The following is a 25,267-nucleotide window of genomic DNA, read 5'->3' as shown; positions in this document are numbered from 1 at the left end:
GGCTGTCTGCCAAGCTATCCCGCCACCAACCCCATCTCCTCCTTGGTTCCACTAGTCTGCTTCCCACCATGGGCCGTCCATTGCATGTACCCCCACTCAAGAAGGTGATCTCCACCGGCCCGGTGGAACCACTTTCACTTTCGGCTTTCCAAAGGTCTGCAAACACAACTTTGCAACCCAAACCTTTGCCCAGGAAGCAGACTGGCGGAGACCCCTCACCCAATCTTTGAGTTATTTTGTGCTTAGTTTTGAAATGGTTTTTGCCTAGATTTTTACTTTCGTAGTTTTGCTTGACATTGTATTTTTTCCGTTGTTAGGTTATCACTGCTTTGTATTTGTCCACTGTCGCTTATTAAATTCTTTTAACACCATATCCTGTGTAGCGGTGTGTGCTTACAAACTGTAATAATTGAATAATACAAATAAACTCCCTAAGTTACTATGAACAGTGACAATCGACCAATCAGATATAACCATGCAAACAGGTCAGCTGTAGTAAGAGGTGTTGCTATCAGGGGGCTGTGAGAGATTCTAGGTTGAACAATGTTTGACTGTGCTTGAACCATAGCTGAAATTGGCCAACTATCTCTGACTGTGGTGTTAATCATGCTTGATCATGCTCAGGAAACTACACCATGATTATACAATGATTACACCCCAGTTCACACACAGACCATTATCAGACAAGGTCAAATCAGACTTTGCTCCCTATATTGTTGTACACAACAGAAAAGGACAGTAGATGATTATTGTGAAATCAACCATGTTTGAGACTATCTGTGGTTCATCTATGATCAAACGTAAACCATTGTAATATATCATGGTTAACCACAGTTGTTATTTGGTAGCCTTACACTACCTGAAGTTGTTATTTGCTAACTATGATCCATCTGTAGTTTGACCTGTCCATGGGCAGCATTGAATATGAAAATGTTCTTGGGATTTCTGTCTTGCATAAGGAAAATATGATTTAGCATCTTTAAAAACAAGCAAAATTTAGAGAAATATTTGATTCATTGACAATTGATGAGGTCATACAACAAAACAATAGCATATGAAAGGTAGAAAGTCCAACAAGCTTACTAGATATGTAGCACATTATTCAGGATACCTAGAAACACAAGTAAACGATATCTGCCCCCGTTAATTAATAAAATAATAATGCACATGAAATATGTTCAAACAGACCATGAATTTTAATGTGTGTCACTGCTAATGTGTTGACTGATGGAGTCAGCATGTGTCTGCATTCAGCCTCCAGCAGACACTGGATATCAGTAAGGCTGGTACATGCAATCAGCCACATCAACAGCAAAACCATAATTGGACTGAATTATCAGGTCCTTTATGTCTATATCTGGTTTACAATTACTAATCTATGCAAAGGGATATATTTGGTGTTTATAGCAACAGTGTGAGAGGCATTAAACTTCTATCTACGTAATGTGACAGCTCATAGTGTCCCTATACTAGAGCTTCTGATAAGCAGATCAGTCTTGAATCAACAACAGAGACACAATTTTTAATTGTATGACAGACATGTGTTTGGCAAAATTGTTGAATCTTGTGCTCTATAATTTGAAATTGTATAGTATTTGATTGATCTGTCGTAAAGTTTGTATATTTTCTAAAGATAGGTTTGGCTCAGATGTTGGTAATCCATAATCCAACCAATTTGTGTACATGTTTTAAGTATTTGACAGGCTACCATCACTGGAGGCTGTCTTTTGTCTTTGAAGTTGACAGTTCCATTGATGCTATTATTTTAACAGAAAAGTGGATTAAACATTTTATTTCAGGAGCAAAGAGACATAATGCAAAGTGGTATACTGTCAAGCAAATTGCTTGGCAAGTTCTTGGGTCTTCTGGTGTTTCTGCCATACCAGAGTTCAGAAAAATTGCCAAATGGTTTACAGAAATCCTTACTCATAATAAGGAATGAGGTGAGATTTTTTCCATGTTTTGCAGCAGTTAATACTACATCTGAAGTACAAGCACCATGTATGTTATTTAACTGCTACCATATGTATATATATGTAAGCATGAGAAACTATGGATCAGTCAGCAGTTCATTCATTACAAAAACCTTACAATTGCTGAATGTACTATGTGTTTTGAGATGCATTGAGATGTATTTGATTGGATGGTTCAGGTGAACATTATAGCTATATATGCAGCTGAACTCTGATGATATGAAAATTGTAAAAACACTTCTCTGAAACCTTAACCATTTTTGAGGTGTTTAGAGATAGTCCACTTCAATTTGTTCCTATGATTTGATCTCTGTTGCTCCTGAAATAAAATGTTAATTAATCCACTTTTCTGTGAAAATGACAGCATCAATTGAACTGTCAAGTTCAAAGACAAAAGACAGCTTCACGGCCAAAAATAGACCATGGGCTTTCTGTGGAGAGGAGACATAATTTCCGCGTAATTTCTGATTGATACATTACAATCAAATTCAATGAAAATGCATTTCCATTTGCTATCATTTCCCTTACCTGTCATCAAAATACATCAGTTCAGGCATTGAAACTTTGTTTTAAAAATCCCACTGCATGTCGTCTTTGTAATTTGGATGATAAAGTTATAGCCTGGCCTTTGTGTCCAGCTGTAAGTTATTTCTAGGTGTTGTGATCAAACATGCACCAATCAAAGAAAAATGTGTAAAATATCCAATAATTCCAGAATGGTGGAATGAGGATATTGACCTCTCAATCAACATTAGAGATAAGCACAAACAAAATAAATCATTTAAATTATACAAGAAATGGAGAAATAAAGTCACAGGTTTAATCAGGGCAGCTAAACGTGATTTTTACAATGGTATGTTGAACAAATGCTCAAACGATTTTGGAAAGTTTTCAAATATCTCATTCCACACTCAAAATCAAAGAATCCTACATTTCTTATCAGAGAAGGTAATAAAATTTTTGTTATTAAAGAAATGGCTGACACTTTTAACAACTTTTTCACAAATGTAGCTTCAGAATACATAAAACAAGCAAACAACAACGATGACCTTCTCAACAAATTGACAAATTTTATGACAAAAAACCTTCCAGATGATGCAAAATTCAATATCATTGCTGAAAGATTCAGACATTTTGAAATATCTTATGAATTTAAATTGCAACAAATCCACTGGTTTAGACGGCATCAGTTCAAGATTTTTGAAAATTGGCACAGGTCAAATCACACCGAGTCTCACAGCTCTTTTTAATTATGTAATCACAACAAGTACTTTTAAAGCCAATGGAAGTCCGCTAAAGTAACTCCTCTGTTCAAAAAGGGTATCAAAGATAACATCTCAAACTACAGACCTATTTCAGTCCTTCCTGTTCTGTCGAAATTGTTAGAAAGACATGTACGTAGTCATTTTTATAATTTTCTTTCATTTCACAATTTACTGTCAGATAATCGATCCGGTTTTTGTACATTTCACTCTTGTCAAACAGCTTTGACTAACATATTACAAACTCATGGTACCAGGCAATCAATAGCGGAAATCTGATAGGTGTTTTACTCGTTGATTTTAGAAAGGCTTTTGACCTAGTTCATCGTGATATTTTTACTTCAGAAATTCATACTTTATGGTCGTTCAGAGCAGACAATTGGCTTTTTCACTTCGTACCTAGCAAACAGAACTCAGTTGGTTTCTTTTAAAGGAACCCTGAGTGATTCTCTTCTTGTCAGTACAGGTGTACCGCAGGGATCTATTTTAGGGCCCCTGTTGTTCCTACTTTTTATAAATGACCTGCCTCTGGGTTCTAAAAATTCTGATAATATGTATATATATGCTGATGACACAGCAGCTCAGGTGATCAGTCCCAACATCAACGAAATTGAAGCCAAGCTGAGCAGAGACATGAATCTGATCACACGCTGGTGCGATCAAAATAGTATGTGTGTTAATTCACAGAAAAGTAAGGTTATTATCATTGGGACAACACAGAAAAAAGCCAGAACGAAAAATCACATCAATGTTATGTGTGGTAATGATCAACTTGATTGTGTAACCCATGAAAAATTGTTGGGTGTAACCATTGACGACACCCTAAATTTGGAAAAGCAAGTAAATTCAGTTTGTAATATGGTAGCCTTTAAATTGCTGCATCTTAAATGTATTCGTCCCTTTTTAACTCAGATAGCTAAGATGACATTTTACAATTGTTTTATATTACCCCATTTTGACTATTGTTCTAACATATGGGGTCATTGTTCCAACAAACTTTTACTTCGTGTTGAAAGACTACAGAAAGCTGTAGCCAGAGTACTTTTAGACTCCGATTTTAGCACTCCTAGTCGTAATTTATTCCACGTTTTAAACGGGTTACCATTTAGACAAAGGATTGTTTTTAATGAATTGGTCTTAATGTACAAAGTCCAAAATAATTTAGCTCCTGAATATTTGAATGTTTTTAGAAGTGTCCAGAACGTCCACAGTCGTAGTACAAGATCTACTAACAGAAATGAATTATACATTCCAAGACACAGTACTCAAATTTTTTAAGAGAAGTTGTACGTATAACGGTGTCAAAATACGGAAGAGTTTCCCAGCAGATGTCAAATTTTGCTCTACTCTTCATTCTTTTAAAATGAAATGTAAAGTCTCATCTTTTGGGCAAAATCTAATTCTAAAGCCATTTTTGGCCATTTTTAGCTCATATTTGGTATGTATATAAATACCAAAAAGAGCTTATATGGTGAGTCAGTGGTGTCTGTATGTCAAATAGGTTGATTTTCCATCGTCTGCCGTCGTCCGTCAACAATTGCCTTCTCCTCTAAAACCGCAAGTCCAATTGCTTTGAAATTTTATGTGCAGTTCACTTGGGGTGACCTCACTTAAGTTTGTTCAAATCGTGGTGAAATTTGCATATTTGTATTTTGGGGGCATTTTTTGGTGATTTCGGTAAAAAAATCTTCTTCTCTGAAACCGCTTGTCTGATTGCTTTGAAATTTGATATGCAGTTTACTTAGGGTGACTTCAGTCATATTTGTTCAAATCGTGGTGAAATTTGCATATTTGTATTTTTAAGGCAATTTTTATCACAACTGGAAGTTGTGATATAGGGGTAGTTTCAACCGGTGTTAGATGTCGTCCATTTTCCGTAAACGACAAAAAGTCAAAAACTGCTGAACAGACTGCGTTGATATTTGGTACCAATATTCAGACTGGTTCCAAGGTTCCGATTCGGAAAAATGGAGCCAAACGGAGCGGCGGTTATATAGTTTTGGGAAATTTCTAACCCCCCTTTTTAGCTAATTGATTTTAGGGGTCTTTCATATATGTAGTTTTGGAATGTACACCAATCCTGCATTGTTGACTGTTTTATGAGTTGTGGAACAGAAATGAGGTTTTGATGAATGTTAGAAATATGCAGGATGGCTGATTCGAAGTATAAGAGATTTGTATGCTCTTTTGGGCATCAAAAGCAATAAAAAAAACATATTTCATAGTTTAGATTCTCACTTTTGAGATGACCCTAGGCATTTGTTAAGTAAACATCCTTGAGTCAATATACAGACTTTGACATTCCAGAGATTAAGTATCCACGACCTCACATGTTACAGTCTTTCACTACCATGGTATGGCCCAAACCCATTATAATCAATGGTGAGTGTGGACCTGTCTACAGGTAATTGGGGTGAACAGGTTAGAAAATGATGTTATAAGTTGTAGGTTAGTTATCAAGGCAGCACCAGCATAGAGTCCTGAGCATCTGTCCATGTGTTCTCACAGGAAATTACAGGGAAAAAAAATTATTTGAGAAGTTTCTCTCCTTTAAATAGAAGCTCATGGCACACTTGTTATATATTACAAAACAATGGGACACTGGAGGTCTCGAGACAGTATGTATGTGTGTATGTATGTATGTATGTATGTATGTACATACGTACAGTATGTCCGTCAACATCAAAACACGCAAACCACTGCACGTTTCAGCTTGGTATTTGGTGTCTGGATGCATCCTGGGCTATAGATGGGATTTTGTTCAAATGAAGTCTGCATTGCCAAAATTATGCAAATGAGCTTACAAAATGTGAAAATGGTCAAGAATTAATAACTCGAGAACCGCTGTTTTGATTGCTTTGAAAATTTGTGTGCAAGTACCTTAGGTGAACCCTATGCAGTTTTATGAATATTGTGAAGAAATCCGTAATTTTGTATTTTTGCTGAATTTTTTGGTGATTTTTCTCATTTTCAGTAAAAAATTTTCTCTGAAACTGCCAGCCCAATCGCTTTCAAATTTGGGTTGGATCTTTGCGCAGGTGTTACTCTTCTAATTTGTTGAAATTATGACAAAATTTGGAAAATTCCTATTTTGGAGCAATTTTGTCATTTTTGGTCAAAAAATCTTAAACAGTATTTTCTTTTTAAAACCCCTGGACAGGTAGCTTGTATATTTGGTACACAGATGTACAGAGATAACAATAGTTAGATATGTGGAAATTGTCCTGAAATATACAAATTTGTATTTTGAAGACAATATTGTCATTTTTGGTCAAGAAAACTTGTTCTCAAAATAACTTGTTTGATAGCTTTGTAATTTGGTATAAAGTCCCGAGGGATGTTATTAGATAAATTTTCTGCTCAAAGTGATGTGAACCCCCCATATTTGTATAGTTCAGGTAATTTTCTCAGTTTGTGACCTTAAATGACCTACACCAACCCAGGATATATTATGAGACAGTTTCGAAGGCTGTGAACATAATTTTGTCATATTTGGTATCAATTTGTAGGAAAATTTGATTGAGAAAACAAAGCTGAGGTAAATTTTTTCATTTCGGACTAATTTTTGCAACTACTCTATGTAAGACATAGAAGAACAGATGAGAAATTTGGATCCAGGAAAATTCCAGATGTTGTAATCACCGCCCACAGTGGAAGGCATTTCACTATCTGTAACCAACTTAAGTGCTGTTTACATTAGAATGATAACACTCATCCATTGTAATTAAAAACTTCCCAAGGTTGTAAATATATTTCCTGTCATCTGGCATTATGTAATACCAAGGGATGGAACATTTGATATTCAGGAGGGGGTAGGGTCTAGAAGATTGATGAGGTAGCATTACTTTTTTACCAGATCCCTTGTACATTTTTTTTACCACTCCCACCTTTTCTTTTTATCAAGCCTTCTCTGTCTATTTTTTGTTGTTGACATTTGCTTATGCGTTTAGGATCTGCTTGTCCCATTGCTTTAGAAGTCGATATGCATCATGTTTCCAAAGATGACCTCGAGTGCCTACCTTTCAGACCTTATTTGCTTTTGTCATTCTTGTTTTTCCTGGTTTAAATATTTCTTGAATAGACCAATTCAAACTGAATGTGAGCACACTGTCCTTGACGGTATTTTTTACAAAATACTACCTGCTTGATTTTTTAATACTGTTTAGTGTTTATATATTGAATAAAAGTTGTTTACAGTTAAAATCCATACTTGTCCCATGTCACTTTTTCCCCAGCTGTCAGCTACAAATACCAGGTGGCTATTCTTTAACATTTGAAGTGCAGGCACAATCAACAACTTCTCCTCTATGTCAGTATGTAGAGCTAACCCATTCAAACTCCCATATGGCCAAGAGTATATGTGCCAGTGAAAATTATTCTTATAGGTTTGAGATTGCCTGTCTTTGAGTTGGTCTGTAAGTATATGATATGATTGTGTGGGTGTGTGTACTGACAAAATCCAAACCCGCAGCACCTACCCATTCAGTATTTCATGTACAGGTGTACCCAGAGATAGAGTAGTTTCACAATGTGCCAGTTGTGATCAAGTGCCATTGGCGTTATTTTTGTCATTTTTGGTAAAAATATCTTTAAAAATCTTCTTCAAAACTACCAGTCAGATAGCTTTGATATTTGGTACATATGTCCCTAGGGATGATCTATTTCAGATTTCTTAAAATTGTGCAGAAATATGCAAATTTGCATTTTTAAGGCAATTTTTGCCATTTTTAGTCAAAAAATGTATTACTCAAAAAGTACTGGTCTGATAGTTTTGAAATTTGGTATACAGCTTTGTATAGATGCACTAAGTAATATATATTGAATTTCTGATGAAATCTGTAATTTTGTATTTTTGCCATTTTTGGTCAAAAAATGTGTATTTCCAAAACTACTGATATGATAGCTTTGAAATTTGGTATAGAGGTTCCTACATATGAACTAAATGATATTTATTGAAATTATGATGAAATCTGCAATTTTGTATTTTTGGGGCAATTTTTGCCATTTTTGGTCAAAAATGTGTATTTCCAAAACTACTCATCTGATAGCTTTGCAATTTGGTATACAGGTTCCTACAGATCACCTTAATAATATTTATTGAAATTATGATGAAATCTGCAATTTTGAATTTTTGGGGCAATTTTTGCCATTGTGTTGGTCAAAAAATGTGTTTCTCAAAAAGTACTGGTCTGATAGCTTTGAAATTTGGTATACCGGTTTTTACAGATGAGCTAAGTAATATATATTTAATTTCTCATGAAATCTGTAGTTTTGTATTTTTGGGGCAATTTTAGCCATTTTTGATCAAAATATATATTTAATTTCTCATGAAATCTGTAGTTCTGTATTTTTGGGGCAATTTTAGCCATTTTTGGTCAAAAAATGTGTATTTCCAAAACTACTCATCTGATAGCTTTGAAATTTGGTATTTCTCTAGACGAACTAAATGATACTTATTGAAATTATGATGAAATCTGGAATTTTGAATTTTTGGGGCAATTTTTTTCCATTTTTGGTCAAAAAGTGTGTTTCTCAAAAAGTACTGGTCTAACAGCTTTGAAATTTGGTATACAGGTTTCTATAGATGAACTTAATTTGATCTTTTGAAATTATGATGAAATTTGCAATTTTTATTTTTGGGGGCAATTGTTGCCATTTTTGGTCAGAAAATTTTGTTCTCAAAACATTACTCATCAGATAGCTTTGGTTGACATGTTCTTAGGGATGATCCGCTGTGATATATTCAAAGTATGATGAAATCTTCAATTGTGTATTTTTGCAGCTATTTTTGCCACTTTTTTCTGGCCACTGCATTGAGCTATCAAAGATTTCCACCTCCTTCATCAACATGTGTCAAAAATAGTTATTCTCTATAAAACACAGCGGAGCTATATCGGCCGCTAGGTTGCTTGTCTCTGTTCTGTTTTTATTATACTTTTTAATGTACATATTGTATTTCTTGCATCTGGACACTGTGTGAGAAGAGCCTTTGGCTCAACAGTCTATCGAGTTTAAATAAAGTCTAATAATAATAATAATAATAATAATAATAATAACATCTTCTCAAAGTGACAGACACCAGACATGGCACACCAAGTATTAACTGAATTTCATGTCCCAAGCTTTGGTAGTCAGTGTGGGCTACCATTTTATGAATTTTGAATGCCTGAAGGAAAAGTTGGTAGTCTGTGGACACAGGACTACCACTAATTTCGAGCCCTGCAACTTTTTCAATTGCCATTTGATTTATGATATGTCTTTCTACTAATGTCTATCATCAGTCTTAAATATCATGTTCAAAAGCTGTTCTGGTAAACACCAATATGTAGAATAACAGCTCTATATATTCATGTAATCCCATATTTAATACTCTTAAGGCTATTTAGTTGTTTAACATTAATTCTATTTGATTTCATACCTGTTTCCTTCACAGTGTTCACCGCCACTTGATATATTACATGAGTTACAGACATCAATGGAGAGAAATCAACTGATAGTGACACTTCCATGGGTAATTGATTACTTGAGCATGATGGATAGTGTAGCACCATATTTACACTACTACCAAAATCTTCTTGACTTGTTGCTTCAGATATACAAGTAAGATATAAACATTTATTTGAAACAGCAGTTTTTTACATTTCAGCACCCTTCAACCAAGGGGAGCAATTAAGATCAGCATATGTCTTTATGTATGTATATTCACAGCAAAGCCTTTAAAACCTCAGAATGTATTACCTCAGTAGTTGGTATTAGGATTGATGATATTTCTTGTCCAATTACATAGTGTACTGAACACATACATTCCTGCAGATGCCCTCAAAATGATCATTTAAATTAGCATAAAATTTTTACTCTCTTTATTTAATTTCTTCTTCAAGCAACTCTTAAAATTTGTCTGGAGTAGCTTTTGTACTAACTCTGAACTGATTTTCAGTTTCCTAGGGGTGAAAATAGTGACTATATGGTTTGTTCTATTGATTATAAAATTATATTTATGACCAAATTTGCTAATTTTTGGTCCAAACGTTTTCTGTAAAAGGGCAAAATGTTTATTTGACTGAACAGTTAAGTTACAGCATAATGATTGTGTGTCACTCCCACATCAGTTTTGATCAAATTGGAACACTGTGTCAAATGTATTTTAAAATTTGCAGAGCCAATTTCTCATCATTATATGAGAATATTTGCAGTGGAATTACAATGTGTAATAGTGTTCAAATTTTGATATAGATTCCTTTTGCAAATTTGGTATCTGTCATTTATATGTGTATAATTTTCTGTTTACCAGATCTCGTTTTGACCTTTGTATGTGGCAGTGGAAGCTCATATTACACAGCGTGTAAATATGTATATAAGTTATAAATTCCACAGAACCTGTAGTTTTTTTGTCAAATTTGTTTCCTGCAAGCTCAAAACTCTTTGACAAACAGCTTCATTTATTCTAGAACTCTGGTAAACTTTACCAGGGTTCTGTAGTCATGTTACTGGACTTCCCCTTGTAATATCAATGCAATCCTGTCGGTGGACAACAGGAATGGTACTCAGGGGTTCCAACACCATTTACTAATCTTCCCAGACCTTAGCAAAAACACTGAATCAAGTCTTCTTTCAATTTAATAATGCAGCTAGAAATGAGATTTATTGTATTTGTCATCTTCGCCACTAAATGAAAAAGTGCATGTTAACCCTATTGGCCTAGATATCATAAGGAAACTCTTTTCACAGAGGGACCATAAAAGTGTTACATTAATTCTAAGCTTCTGTTTTCTGTATCATAAAACTGTTGTATCAGTAGTTACGATACCGGATTCTATAAATTTTGGGACCAATTTTCATATTTTTGATTGCAACATTTTCCTAGAGACCACTAGTCCATTGCTTTAAACATTTGAATGCATGTTCCTACTCATGAAAAAGTATATTCCAATTATGACAATATTAATATATGAAAATTTTGGAGATTAGGTGTCTTCTTTCTCAATTAAAACTCAGTCTAATTGTTAAAACTCATCAGAACATGTTCAGTTTCTTCTATTCATATTTGATTTTCATGTGATGTTAGGCATTGATTCAGTTTTTCTCCAAATTTGTTACAGTAAATAAACAGTATTTTCGATGTTGGAGTATTTTATGTAAAAACATCTTGGGAGAGAATCAGGCCATTTTAATGGTTGTTTTCTGTGACACATGATAGCAAGGGAATACTAGTTTGTCTGTTATGCCATGGCTTTAACATTTATGTATAAACAGAGTTTTCCAAAGTGGTACTGATTTTAATGTCATTTTATGAAGTTTCAAAACTAAGATTTCAAATCCACTACATTTCTGTACATGACAAATATCAATTTTGACGGAAGTCATGCACATATGAAGATGTTATCAAAACATGTCATTAAACTATTATAAGTTAATTGTAATTCAGATTGTGTTATTAAAATGTTTTAGAAAAGCAAATAACGGAATGCCATGGGAAAGCAAGTTTTACCAACACTATTTTAATGCACTGTCACAAAAAACAGATTTAAAGTAGAGTTGATTTTCATTATTGATCCATACCAACACTAATAAATGTTTTGAAAATTAATTTACCTTTCAAGTCCAAAACAAGCCAGCATGCATTTCCTTAGGGCTGTATTCACTCATGTTTGCATGATATTTTATCCAGAGTTTTGTCAGAATTGGTGTCTACATCACTGGAAATTAAGAGTAACTACCTTTTCATGTTGCTGCTTCTTGGGTGGTTGTTTGAGGTAAGTTTTTGTTGTATTTCTTTGAATAGTTCAATCTTCATTGCAATTGACCTTCCAATAGCAGTCAAATTTGTTTTGACAGGAATAACTTCAGTTTGATTCTTTGAGACGATATTTGCATATGCAAATTCTTTTGGTCAATTTTCTTGTTCTTATATCAAACATGTACTTTTCTGATACCTCTGTATAGGATAGCTTTAAATTATTGTTACATTTCTTAGAATGAATGTTCTTGTCTAGATTTGTGAAAATTAGCATAAAACAGTGTTGGTAAAGTTCAAAAATTTTGGCATGTGTTTCCCGCAAAATCTTCTTTGAAAATGCTCATTACATTATGCTTTTACATTTTATGGAATGCATCTTATTGAAGTTTATCCAATTGATAGTAAAATGTGCAGGTATAGAATTTTGCAAATTTAACTTTTTTTTTCTTCTATGCCAGCTTTTAATCATTATGTTAGTTTTTTTCTTCAAACAACTGGTCTGTTACCATTAAAACTTAGCAGGTAACTTGCAGGAGATTTCATCAAGCTACTTTGTTTGAACTCAATCAAAACTTTCATCAAAACTATGACCTCATTAAACAACATCTGAATACAACACTTCAATTGACCTTACGCCAGTGAAGGCACTATCCCTGTGTACAACACATATTTATAATAGTGCATCCACCTACCCACTGTGTACTGGACACATGACGCACAGTCCAGGAACATATCGCATCTTACCGCTGACTAAAATGTGTGCTCAGCTGTGTGAAGTTACAGGCGGATATCTTGCAGCCAACTTACATTGACTGTTTATGTAATTTTTATCATTTTTCTCCTTTGAAAGTTGTGTTCAGTAAGTCAATTCATTCAGAGATAAAGCTGACAAATAGAATAAAAGATCCATCACTCAAGGACGCTCCCTACGCTCCCCTCTGGGGAAGCATCCTCAAGCAACAGATCTTTCAGTCTAACAAATGTACTGCCCCTTCAATGCAATTCTATGTAGCTGTGTGGTACAAACAGCAGCAATATGGTTTCCCTTTGTCAATATGTCCCATTAAAATTCTGCACTGTTAGTTAAATTTTGTCAATTTTAAATAATATTGAGGTTGATCAAGAAGTAAATCTGCAAATCTGATCAATAGAGACTAGTGCGGCCATGGCCTTTGCAAACAAGTCAACAGTTACAGACTCATTATTTTACATGGATGAGTCTTGTTGCTTATTTTCCAACAGTTTTCACTAAACTTGAAAGATTTGATAGAAATTAAGTAAATGTCTTGTTGCATGCAAAAGGGTTTATTTATGCAGATAAGCAACTGAGGTATGAAGTCTTGATTTGATATATGTGGAATTTATCCAGCTTAGGTGACCCGAATGTTAGTCAAGAGCTGTAAACACACATATCATTTCAATTTTCCAGCATTACTGATGGTCAAATTTCAGATCATTGATACACAGTATGATATGTATGGATGGAGTGTATGGTACTATCATGTTCAAGCTGTGTATAAGCATCCTCTATCTCTTTGTGTTGGCTGAGTAGGATCTTCCAATCACATTAAAATTATGGTTGAATGTAACAACATGTTCTGCTTATTCTCTTATCTTTTAGATACCTGTATTCCCTGAGAGATTCTTCTTCAAGCTCTATGACTTGCATCACACACAACTGATGAACAATTTCCTCAAATCATCATCCTCAGGCTTGGACTCCATTGACTTAATTGACACCCATGTACTTTATTTGTGCTGTCCGTACCTTGGTGAGTTATCAGCGTACTTTGGGGTTTACAATGCCAAAATTTAGCGACATGTTTTATCTTGAGGCCTTGGCTCTTTATCACATGACCCTGGCTGTCATATTAGTCTAGAGTTTCATTCAAGAAATTACTACAAATTGCCCTAAAGCCCCAATAGCTGCAAATGTGTAATAAACCCATCTCAAAAATGTCCTCAGTTTTCAAAGAGTTTTCTATGATAGACCTATTGAAGACTGAAAAAGTGTATAACACTTTCACAAGTGTCAATGTGGCATGTAAATTCAAATCTTTTAACATCATTGTAGATTTCCCGCCATTTTCAATTAAACAAAACATGTGTTAGAGAAAATAAAGATTACAACAACAAAATGTTGGCCATCGTGTGTTGTGCATTCAAGGAAATAGCATCGTACTTGTTTTCTTTATGATCATGATGTGTATGTGCAGGAAATACAGCATTTTTTGTACATTTCTGTGGGGCGCCATTTTATGAATGCAGCACAAGTTTATTATTGGAGGCATCGTGGGCCAGTGGCTAGAGTAGTGAACGCACGATCACAGGATGGTGAGTTCGAGCCCAAGCATGGCCATGGTGTTGTGTCCTTGAGCAAGGCACTTTATTCCTCATTGCTTCTCCCCACCCAGGAGTGATGGGTGCCTGGTAGGACAGTGGTTGTAATGTGTGTGTTTAGCTCTGCTGCGCATATTGGCTGCACATGTGAGCTATTGTTTGCTCCCCAGGGAGTTGAGTGGTATCATATTAGGTCCAGTGATCAGGGGTAATAATAATTGTAAAGCACCTTGAGCACATGTACTTGTGAATATGTGCGCTATATAAGAACTCATTATTATTATTATTATTATTATTATTATTATTATTATTTAACCTGTTAAAATGTGTAGGCATGGTCCAAATCAGTGAGCAGTTATACTTTTATACATGTCCTTCAGTAAGCACATTTGCAAGTGTTTAGCTCCTTTGGCTAAGTTGTTAATTAGTATAGTACCTGTCTGTTCTTGCAAAAAAAGCCTAAAAAGCCCATGAGATGTTTAAAGCGCAGTGGTCGTCGCGCTGCGCATGCTCCTGAGGGGGTCCCCCCTTTTGAAAACATATCCAAGAATGCCATACGAGGTTACGGGTTGATTATTATGTTTGCTTGATATTGCTGCTTGTTAAAATGGTGGCTAATCTGTCACAATCATACCAACTTACCAAATCTAACACACAATACAACGTCAATTAATCTAAGTTAAATATCTGCTGAATATTGAACAGTAATTACACGCTGGATTGAGATCGCATTTGATCATGATTTCTTGAATCAGTTGAATGGGGCTTGGCTACTGTTATCACTCGAGCCATGGAGCTAAACACTTACCTGTACGCGTATATATGCCAGCAGACTATCAATGACCGGGCTGTAGTCTACGACATCGCTAGCAAGAACGAGAGCTTTCATTTCAAGAGGCCCAACAGGAGTACAATTGACAATAGCACAAGCTACAGAAATCTATAGCTGGCATAGCAATGCCCGCTGCACCAAGAAGCATCTGTTCCGTGGTTTGCATGAACGTCAGTGTCAAAAGAGCGCTACACTCGGCTTTGGAGAATCCAACTCCACTACGAAGTTTACCCCGTTGTACCATGGACGAAAACGACAATTCTCCGCGCTGTGTTAAATTTGTCTCTGCGCTGTGTAAAACTCGCCGCGCTGGTTATCTCATTTGAAAGAGGATTCAGACCTACCCGGCATCAGGTGCAACAACGAAGGCATTGTGCTTGTTGCTGGTCTACATATATATACAATGTTTACCATTTTAGTGATGTATTTTTACTGTACTGTATATAGCATTGTGTACAACCTGCGTGACCGCGCGCGATCAAACCCATTTGTTCACTGTGACTGCGTGCAGTAAACTCAGCGACATAATTTGCCGAGTGTAGTGTCTCAATGTTCGTAGCCTTACATAAGTTTATAAATAGAAATACACCACTGAAATACACCACTGAAGTTCGTTTCCGATCTTAATATTTTACTATTGCATGATATTGAGTCTTACAAAGGCGTTAACAAAGTGGGGGACTGCTCCCATCCCACTCAGATTGAAGTTGAGAAGACTTATGTTTACAAAAATTCATGTTTATCAACAAAAAAATCGCGCACACGCAGCGTGTCGACCACTGCGCTTTAAGTGTGCATTAGCATCAATCACCAATGGAATTCAAACTTGCTGAATTAGATCATATTTGGATCTGTTTACCAATATGCAATATGGCAACTATATTAATCTTGCACAAGAACTGAAAATATTCACTTACACTTGTAGAATGTGATCCTTGCTTACCACTTTTAAGGTGAAGTACTACGAATTACGTCAAAATTAAGTTGTGGTGTCATTTTCTTGAAACTTTGCACAAATATTCTTGGAAGTTGTGCAAGTGCAAAAATGAAATAAAAAATGGGGGTCACCACGCTTGTTTCCATGGAAACGGACGTTAAAATGGCGTCGTTAGAAATACATAAAAATGATATAATTCACTTAAACTAAAGAAAGCAATCATAAAACGCTTAGCAAATGAGTTAATTTTAATAAATACCAAGACTTAAGATCCATATCTATCGAATGTATAGTGTTCATGATGTTTGTGAAGAAATTTTGACATAAGTATCGATTACAAAATGACAATATCGAAATTGTATCACTACATAATTTTCGAACTTTCTTCCTGTCGCTTTGAATGGTGTCATTTTGACCAAACTTGGCGAATAAACTCCTGACATAATACCATTTAGTTTACACTTTTAATAAAAGGGTGTCACCACGCTACTTTTTACAATATCTCCAGGTGAATGGGTAATTTGCACCATATAAATGGGAGAGAAATGTTAATTTTACGCTCAAATTGAATAAAAACCAGCTTCCTAGGGGGTCAAAATATGACAAGGTTATAGGTCACATGTATTTCTAAGACACTGGGTCAAAAAATTAGGTAAAAGCGCAATTTCAACAATGACAGGTGATGTTAAAAACATGCGCTACAAAATAACCAATTTGCGGCAGGCTGGAGTTAAATCTGCGCAGAAACGTTCTAAAGCGTGTGCGCGTCTGAATTCGTCGTCCTTAACCTTAAGGGCCAATAGTTGTAACTTATGATAATTTTTTTTACAATATTTTATTTTCTGTCTTGTACAATTTCTTGTCCTACTCCCACAAACATATTGAAACAGCAACTATTTAGCTTATGAATACAATGTCTGTTCATGTAAAATGGACTGTTATTGTTTACTTTCTGATTCTAGTGCAGACCAGAATTCACTTTGAAGTTACAAGGGAGAGATAGAGCACATCTATGCAAATATCATCTCTGAAATAGATACTGGTGTCCTTGAATAACTGTCATTAAGTTGACTTTCAGGTGAGGTACGTGTTTTATTGCTGGAAGCAGCGGCTGGAATGAAGTCCCAGGGAGGCACAGTTAAGAAAATAACACCTACATCAGCAGACCATGTTGAAGGTTCTTCTCTGACAAAGACTTTACCATCAAGGCTTGACAGGAGACTACAGGTAGTTGATATGTTCATTTCTTTAACATTGCTCATTTTCATGATGATGACTGCATGATGGAGTAATTGTAACTGATAAGTTGTAATTACCCACACACAGCATGCTTTACACTGTTGACCTTTTCACATATTGAAATTACAAAACCTATTATGAACTGAAATATTGCTGAAATATATCAGAAACAGGTTACCTCCATTGTTTGCCATGAGAATGTGATATACAATGTCAAACTTTCTTGTGTGTAGTTTTATGACTATCAGTATCACTCTGACTTTGGCTCCAATCACCAAAGTGTTGAGATATTCACTATTGCTTCAAACTTGCAAGACCTAATATACTGACCACAATATGGTGTAAGGACACAAAGTCACATTGGTCTAGCTACAAACCCTAAGTTAACCATGTAGTAGCTAATACCATTGTGATATGTATATTAACGTGGTGTTATTATTAGAGTCATCATAATTGTGATAGACACACTGGTGTACTAGCTTGGTGTGAGAAATAGTTATAACACATGTCACTGAGTTACACTGTCCAGACTGGCTCCTAGCATGAATCACTGTCGGTATATGTCCTTCTTCAGTCTACTTATGGTGACACCATAATGTTTTGTTTACATTGATTCACTGCTGTTACATATTGTTGACGAAACCAGACTTGTGCTTTACTATAACTATTTCACTGCCTGTATTAGTGATTTATGATAATCTCAGAGTCGTGAACAAATCTTTTGCAATCTTGGAAATAATCTGAAATGCCAAAGTTGGAACGGCAAAATTGGCTGGCATTTGTCAGAATTTAATTTTTTTCTTATACCTTAATACCCAGCATGACTATGGCATAGCTTATCATTTTAGAAGTTACAGCATCATTGACGTGATGATGATCTTGTGTGAGTACCATAGTTTACCAGTAAAGGGTGCTTCATTGTTTTCAATATGTGCAGTATGTTACTCTTGTCAACATTGGGCCAGTATAATAGTAGTATTCATAATTTTTCTCCTAGCTTTTACAGAAGCAGATGGTAGAGAATTTTTATCATAACCACCCCCAATCTGTGCAGAAAACAGTTGACTTCATAAGTGAAAGGGTTGCCAGTAACTGTAAAGAACAAATAGAAAACAGATTACTTGTTGGGCTGATTCAGACAGAGCTTTCAAACTTGACAGCTACTTTCAAGGTGATGTTGACACAAGACAAGTTCAATTCTGATATGATGCAACGTAGGGTTAGAGAGATGTTGCCAAAGCGATGCAGGAATGTGATACTTACTGTGAACACTCAGTGCAAGAGGTAAGGATGATTGTACCTCACTGTTACTTAAATGAACCCTGCTGCCAGTAATTATCAAAACAGTCTTGCCAAGATTTTGGCAGTCTTTCAACCTATACAAACTTTCAGTAGTACCCGGTAATATACTATCGCAATAGGGCTGAACCCAAGAGCTTTAGCCAAGTAAGTTTTGAAATGGAATTTCAACTGAAAGTAAGCTTACTGTAGTCGTTTGGTTAATAAAAATATTTGTTGAGATACACTTGAGATACAAGCAAACTTTGCAATCCATAATGTGCTATGCTTTGCCTTGTACATTATGTCATGCAAAGTTTGCTATCATCCATTATGTACTAGGAGGGGGTACATTATTGCTTCACTATGTGTAGCTGGTTCATATTATATCTGGCACAAATAGTTTAAAAGATCTTTAGAACAACAACAACATAGGGAAATATGTACAACGATCACGTAATAGCACATATAAATTGGATTACGAGTTATGCCATCTCCGGTAGTTTGACAATATGCTATTGTTTTGATCAAATGGAAATTCCTTATCATAATGTGAAGAAACTCAAGTCAGATGTGAGTAGTGGTTGTTTTGACACCTTTTGGTCCTATCTGTAAAATCGTACTGGTACTGGTACGTGAACAGAAAGTGCACAGAGTATACATGTACACTGCCTATTTTCTATGGAATGTATTGTATTATGGCTGATATCGCAGAATGCACCCTAGATGCTGCTTTGTAAACAAGTCATTGACAATGACATAGTCCCCACTTGTAATAGGAGTATTAGTCTTGATGGGGCAGGGAAATGTGGTCATTAAGAAGTATCACTGGAGTGTATATGTTCAGATCTATGGGCACATAGGTTTATGTCATTTTCCCCAAGTTATAACAAGAGGCATGTCTAAGTTATGGTTCTAAATAGGGAAAAAAGATCAGACCTCTAGCTGTATTTGCCAGCCAAGAAATACATATGTGCATAATAAATGAGGTACAAGATGTGACATCTTAAGGTCTAATATCCTATCAAAATTGAAGCGTATAGAACTTGTGGTTACTGAGTTATGCATATATATGTATAACCAAGGTCAAAGGTCATCAAGGTCACGTGACATTTTGAAAAAAAAATTCTATTGCTAATTAATCCCGATATGCCAAAATTCAGACCTCCAGCTCTATTGGCTTGCCCAGAATTAGATATGTGCATAATTAATGAGGTAAAGCGTGTGTTGTCATAAGGTCTCCCATCCTACTAAATATAAAGGACATAGCACTTGTGGTTACTTATTTATTGACATAAACGTATATTTTAGGTAAAAGGTTATCGAGGTCACATGACATTTTGTCAAAAAATTTCTATCCTATAGTTATCCCTATATACCAAAAATCAGACATCCAGCTCTATTGGCTCGCTCAGAATTAGGTATGCACATAATTAATGAGGTACAATATGTGGCGTCATAAGGTGTCGCATCATACCATATATGAAGGGTGTAGCACTTGTAGTTACTGAATTATGGACAAATACGTATATTTGAGGTCAAAGGTCATTGAGGTCACGTAACTTTTTGTCAAAAAAATTGTATTGCTAAGTTATCCCTATATACCAAAAATCAGACCTCTAGCTCCAGGGAAAGACACTAAGGGTTGTCCGATTGCCCGGGGCAAGTGAAAGTCGCGTTCGGGCAAGTGAACCTCCGATGCCACTTGCCCGACGGGACAAGTGAAAAAAAAATAATACCTAGAAATCGAATTCACGAGAGCGATTTTCTGGTGAGGGAACACGGACTTAAACAACAAAAAATTTTCATGTTATGTCATTGTGAACATTTCCATAAGATTTTTCATAAAATTGCATGAAGAGTCGATGAAAAGAATCATGTAATCGCTTTCAATAAAATGCAGTTCAAACAATACCACCGGTTAAATACCGTACGCTGATTTTGCATATGAAAAAGCTGTTCAGCTGGTGGAGCGTACGTCCACCAAAGTTCATTGCATTGACTGTGAGTATACGGTGTCTCACAATATGTTGATACGGTAAAAAAAAGAAACACACAGCGGTTTTTGTGCTTTGTATACCGTATAATGATGTAAAAATAAAGTCCAGTGGTGAAAAATCACCACAAAAAAGGGAGTTTTACTAAAACGTACTCTTCAATGTTAACTTGTTAAGTGACAGTGAGTGGCATCGTGGCAAGACCGCATGCAATGAAAGTCATGAGCAAGCTTTGGTGTCAACGGGTCCAGTCTTTGAATTTTCAATGAACACTGACTTAATTTTCAGGTCAATAAGCTAAAAGTTACTTGTCCGTGGCGACCAACCTCTCTGTTTGTGAATTTTCCCATTCTAAAATGACTGTCAAGAAGCAATTGGAGCGAGTTTGACATCGAGAAATTCATCTTTCAAGACACATAGAAAACTACCGACGCCTTAGGTTGTTGGTTTAAATTCTATTTAGTCTGCGCATGAGCATTAAAAAGACCACCTAGGTTATTAGAAAACATAGGATACTGGTATAGTGCAATGGTAATCCAAACTTCATAGGGCTTGTGTATGATGTCAGCGCAGTAAAAACATGACAAAGAAGTACATTATTTTTCAGAAGCTTCAAAACATTCCTTTATAGCTACAGATTTTTTTCTTTCTGTATATACAAGTTAAAACTTTTAACTGCAAAAATACTTTGAAGGTACAATTAAAATGGCTGTTATACATACAAACATATGAACTGTTAGAATTTTTTCTATGAATATGAAAGCCCCACTAGCTGTAAATCTTGAAATTTGTTGACCTAAAAAGGCTTCCTATTTTTTCTGGTTTTCTTTAAATTCTACCCATTAATAGAATATAGTCTTTTGCAGCTTTACAAAACATTCTTTAGTGAAAAATTGGACAAGTAAATTTACATTTTAACCATTGTTTTGATTTCCCACCATACTACAAAGAAAACAAAACATTTTCGTCCCAGTTGAAAACATTCAACACTATGCATTACATTGGACTACTCTGTTGTTTCCGTGAATATTCAAATGCATATATGCACGGTGTACACTGTTTTTGCTATATTTGCATGGGGTGCCATTTTACGTTTGGGCACACATTTATTATTTTTCTTGTTCAAAATTGCACATGCAGTCTCACTGGGCAGTTAACAATACTTGTATTCCAACCCCTCAAAGAGCACATTCCCAAAATCTTGTTTTAGTTCAGAAGTAAAATCACATAAAGAATGCTATATGATACTGCTAGTGGGGCTTTGATAATTAATTTAATATAAATGAGCCATCCAGCACTCTTAGAAGTGTGAGGAGAACCCTATGAGAATGTCTGCCATTTTCTCATGATAACATGATAATTTTCAAAATAACGTGTGTGAAATGAAAAACCAATGTTTTAGCTTTTTACAAACACGTAAATTATACTGGGCAAGTGGTTTTCCAATTCGGGCAAGTGAACCGAACCCCTCACTTGCCCGAAGGGCAAGTGGATAAAAAAATAAGTGTCTTTCCCTGAGCTCTATTGGCTTGCTCAAAATTAGATATGCACATAATTAATGAGGTACAATATGTGGCGTTATAAGGTGTCCCATCATACCATATATGAAAGGTTTGGCACTTGTGGTTACTGAGTTGTGGACAAATATGTATATTTGAGGTCAAAGGTCACCAAGGTCACATGACATTTTGTCAAAGTGTCTGAGATATCTGCGTGAACGGATGGACTCACGGACGGACATGTCCCAATCTATAAGCCCCCTGGACTTTATTTGTGGGGACTAAAAACTGTGTCACTGCATCCTTTTTGCAATATGAATACGATGAGAAACTAAATTTTTATTTTTCTTGGCCTTATACATGGGAGTCTATGGAGAGCTGCCTCATACATGGGAGTCTATGGAGGTGTAAACTAAAAAGTCCTCTAACACGGCCAAATTTGATCACATTGTGAAACAAATTGACGTGCATCTGTATGAGGTAGGGTACTATTCTTTTGCAAAGTTTGAAAGAATTTGACCAGGGCATCTCTGAGATATCTGCGTGAACGGACGGACGGACGGATGCACACACGCACGCAAGCACGCATGGACATCACCAAACCTATAAGTCCCCCTGGACGGTGTCCATGGGGACTAAAAACCATGGAGCCATGTAAATGCACTATTATGCAAGTCTGAAACACCCAAAACTAACTAGTTTTTGCCGTTCGCAAATATATGTTCAATTCATGCAACAATTCTTGAGAAATCTTTCAAAGGAAAATGAATGGTGCACGTTTTTAGTCCTAACAGACACCGTCCGGGGGGACTTATAGGTTTGGTCATGTCCGTGCGTGCGTGTGTCCGTCTGTCCGTCCGTCCGTTCATGCAGATATCTCAACGATGCCTGGTACAAAGATTACTTCATATGTCATACATATGCACGTCGATTTGTTTTGTGATACTATCCAATATGGCAGCCATTTTGTTACGATTTTTCATGTATGGAGCCATAACTCAGGCATATCTCAACCAATTTTATTCAAAGTTGGTACAAGGACATTGACCTATGTCATAAATATGCATGTCAATTGGTTTCACAATCTGATGCAATATGGCTGCCTTGTGGCCGTTTTGATATGATTTTGTCATGTCCTGAGCCATAATTTGGATATGTATCAACTGATTTTTTCCAAAGTTGGTACAAGGACATTGACCTATATCATGTCATAAATATGCATGTCTATTGGTTTCACAGTCCAATGCAATATAATGGCTGCCTGGTGGCCATTTTGTTACGATGTTTTTATGTACAGAGCTATAAACCAGACATATTTCCACCAGTATCATTTAAAGTTGGCACAAGGACATTGACCTATGTCATACATATGCACATCAATTTGTTTAACAGCATGTAGCAGTATCATGTCAATTATTGAATTTTCGTAATTAGTCTGATATGCCAAGAAATACTGCATCAAATTTCATGAAACTTGATACAGATTTTAAGCTCACATTGCTTTAACAGTGAAAAAGACATTTATCAGTGTCAAGTTAATTAATTTGTAATTGCATATGTGAAGAACTTTCCTAATTAGAGTGATATATCCACAAATACTGCATTAAATTTGATGAAACTTGGTACAGATTTTGATCTCATAGTGTTTTAAATACAAATCAATGACACTTAGTGGTATCATTTATATATAATTGCTAGTTTGCATTTTACATAATAGATTTTTGTTTTTAGTGTGAATGTCCAAAGTTCTGCATCAAACTTTATGAAATATGATATCGGTGATAATCTGTCAGTGATAGGATAGGATGCAAAAATATTTGGCAGCATCTTATCGATTAAGTACTAATTGATTCATTTTAATGACCTTTTGTAATTAGCATGGCGACTTACATTGGTTTTATGTTTTCACCACCATGGAACTCATTTTTGGCCATTCAGCCCCATCTGTATCGCAGTATTTTTAATCACAGACCTAATTAATGAAGAGGACTCTTTCCTCTCAGAGGACTTATAATTAAAGTACCCATTAACAAGTGGGGACTGTGTCATTGTCAATGACTTGTTTATATAAAATCAAGCCAACCTGAGCTGCTTTGAAGTACAACATACTTAGGATAGAACATTATCCTGAGTCAGTCTATCATATCATTTCTTTGAAAACTTTGTGTGCACAAAATGTAATTGCATTCAAACTGTCTTCATGTGTTATCTGTTTTTTTCCAAGGTATTGTCAGAATAAATGTTACAAAGCAATTAAGTTGGTACTTTCTGAGAGCACTAAAGCTGAAGTTCTAACTGCAGCATCAATTATCACAAGTGAAATAGCCTACGAAAAGCTTCATCCTTGGATTCACAAAGAATTTGCAAGTAAGTAGCTTTGCCTTATAGAATATGTGTGTTGTACAAGTTTTACTCATTTTGAAAATTGTAACAATGGCTTATACCTGAGTTCAATCAGAATATGTGCATGCAAGATAATGTGCACTTGATCCAACACCGCTCAGATTGTATTGGGAGTTCAGATATTATTCAACTGAGCATATTAGTGTCAATGTTCAGATGGTGTGGGACCGCTATTAGATGTAAATGAACAGCATAGTGATGTCACAATGCATTGACCATGACCCCGCTGAAGGCGTGGCGTAAGTGTAGCAAAATGACCCCGATAGACACTGCACATAGATATATCAAAAAGATTAACACTTGCGCAAACTTTAAAGGGACATTATTTGTATCTTTTGACCTTATATTGTTGCAAACGAGAAGTTGATAATGTTGTTCGACTTATTGAAAGATGTCTAAAGAACGGTCAACCATAGACAACTTCCATCCCGTTTGTGTACACTGTATAGAAAAACCTTGGGTTAGAGGTTAATGGTGGGCTACCGTTGACCTGCGATCAGACCACACTGCTAACTACTATCTAGGCCACTGTAAGCATCCGCGTGTAAAAAAATAAACCATACGGAGTGAAAGTCGAGAGCGCAGTGTAGCAGTTTCGGTATTCCCTATTACCAATGCCGTTTGCTCAGTTACATTTTGACGGTCAGTTTTTCATGGAGATCTTGACGGACAATCCTGCTCTTAGATACACCATTCTTTGCTGCTACAGAGCACATTTTTGTAATGGGCATTTCAAATGCCTACAAGCTGCAAGAAGCCGACGACTCGAA

At 35.7% G+C, this 25,267-nt stretch overlaps 1 protein-coding gene across 5 annotated transcripts in view; it reads left to right on the top strand.

Annotated features, from left to right (window-relative positions):
- LOC139150530 (codanin-1-like) overlaps positions 1 to 25,267 on the top strand; it is a 98,009-nt gene that overhangs the window by 37,195 nt on the left and 35,547 nt on the right. For 3 of the 5 annotated variants that reach the window (XM_070722954.1, XM_070722953.1, XM_070722956.1), the window contains 7 exons: positions 1,800 to 1,943; positions 9,669 to 9,835; positions 11,904 to 11,988; positions 13,594 to 13,744; positions 17,160 to 17,308; positions 18,318 to 18,604; positions 24,319 to 24,461. In XM_070722954.1, coding sequence (XP_070579055.1) covers positions 1,800 to 1,943; positions 9,669 to 9,835; positions 11,904 to 11,988; positions 13,594 to 13,744; positions 17,160 to 17,308; positions 18,318 to 18,604; positions 24,319 to 24,461 — 1,126 coding nt within the window. The remainder of the gene's footprint in view (positions 1 to 1,799; positions 1,944 to 9,668; positions 9,836 to 11,903; positions 11,989 to 13,593; positions 13,745 to 17,159; positions 17,309 to 18,317; positions 18,605 to 24,318; positions 24,462 to 25,267) is intronic. The other 2 variants (XR_011556240.1, XM_070722955.1) reach the window with 2 other exon arrangements.

The sequence above is a fragment of the Ptychodera flava genome, chromosome 14 (assembly GCF_041260155.1).
Source record: "Ptychodera flava strain L36383 chromosome 14, AS_Pfla_20210202, whole genome shotgun sequence".
Lineage (NCBI taxonomy): Eukaryota > Metazoa > Hemichordata > Enteropneusta > Ptychoderidae > Ptychodera > Ptychodera flava.
Note: the sequence above shows the minus strand (reverse complement) of the source record. Positions and strands in the feature narration are given on the sequence as shown.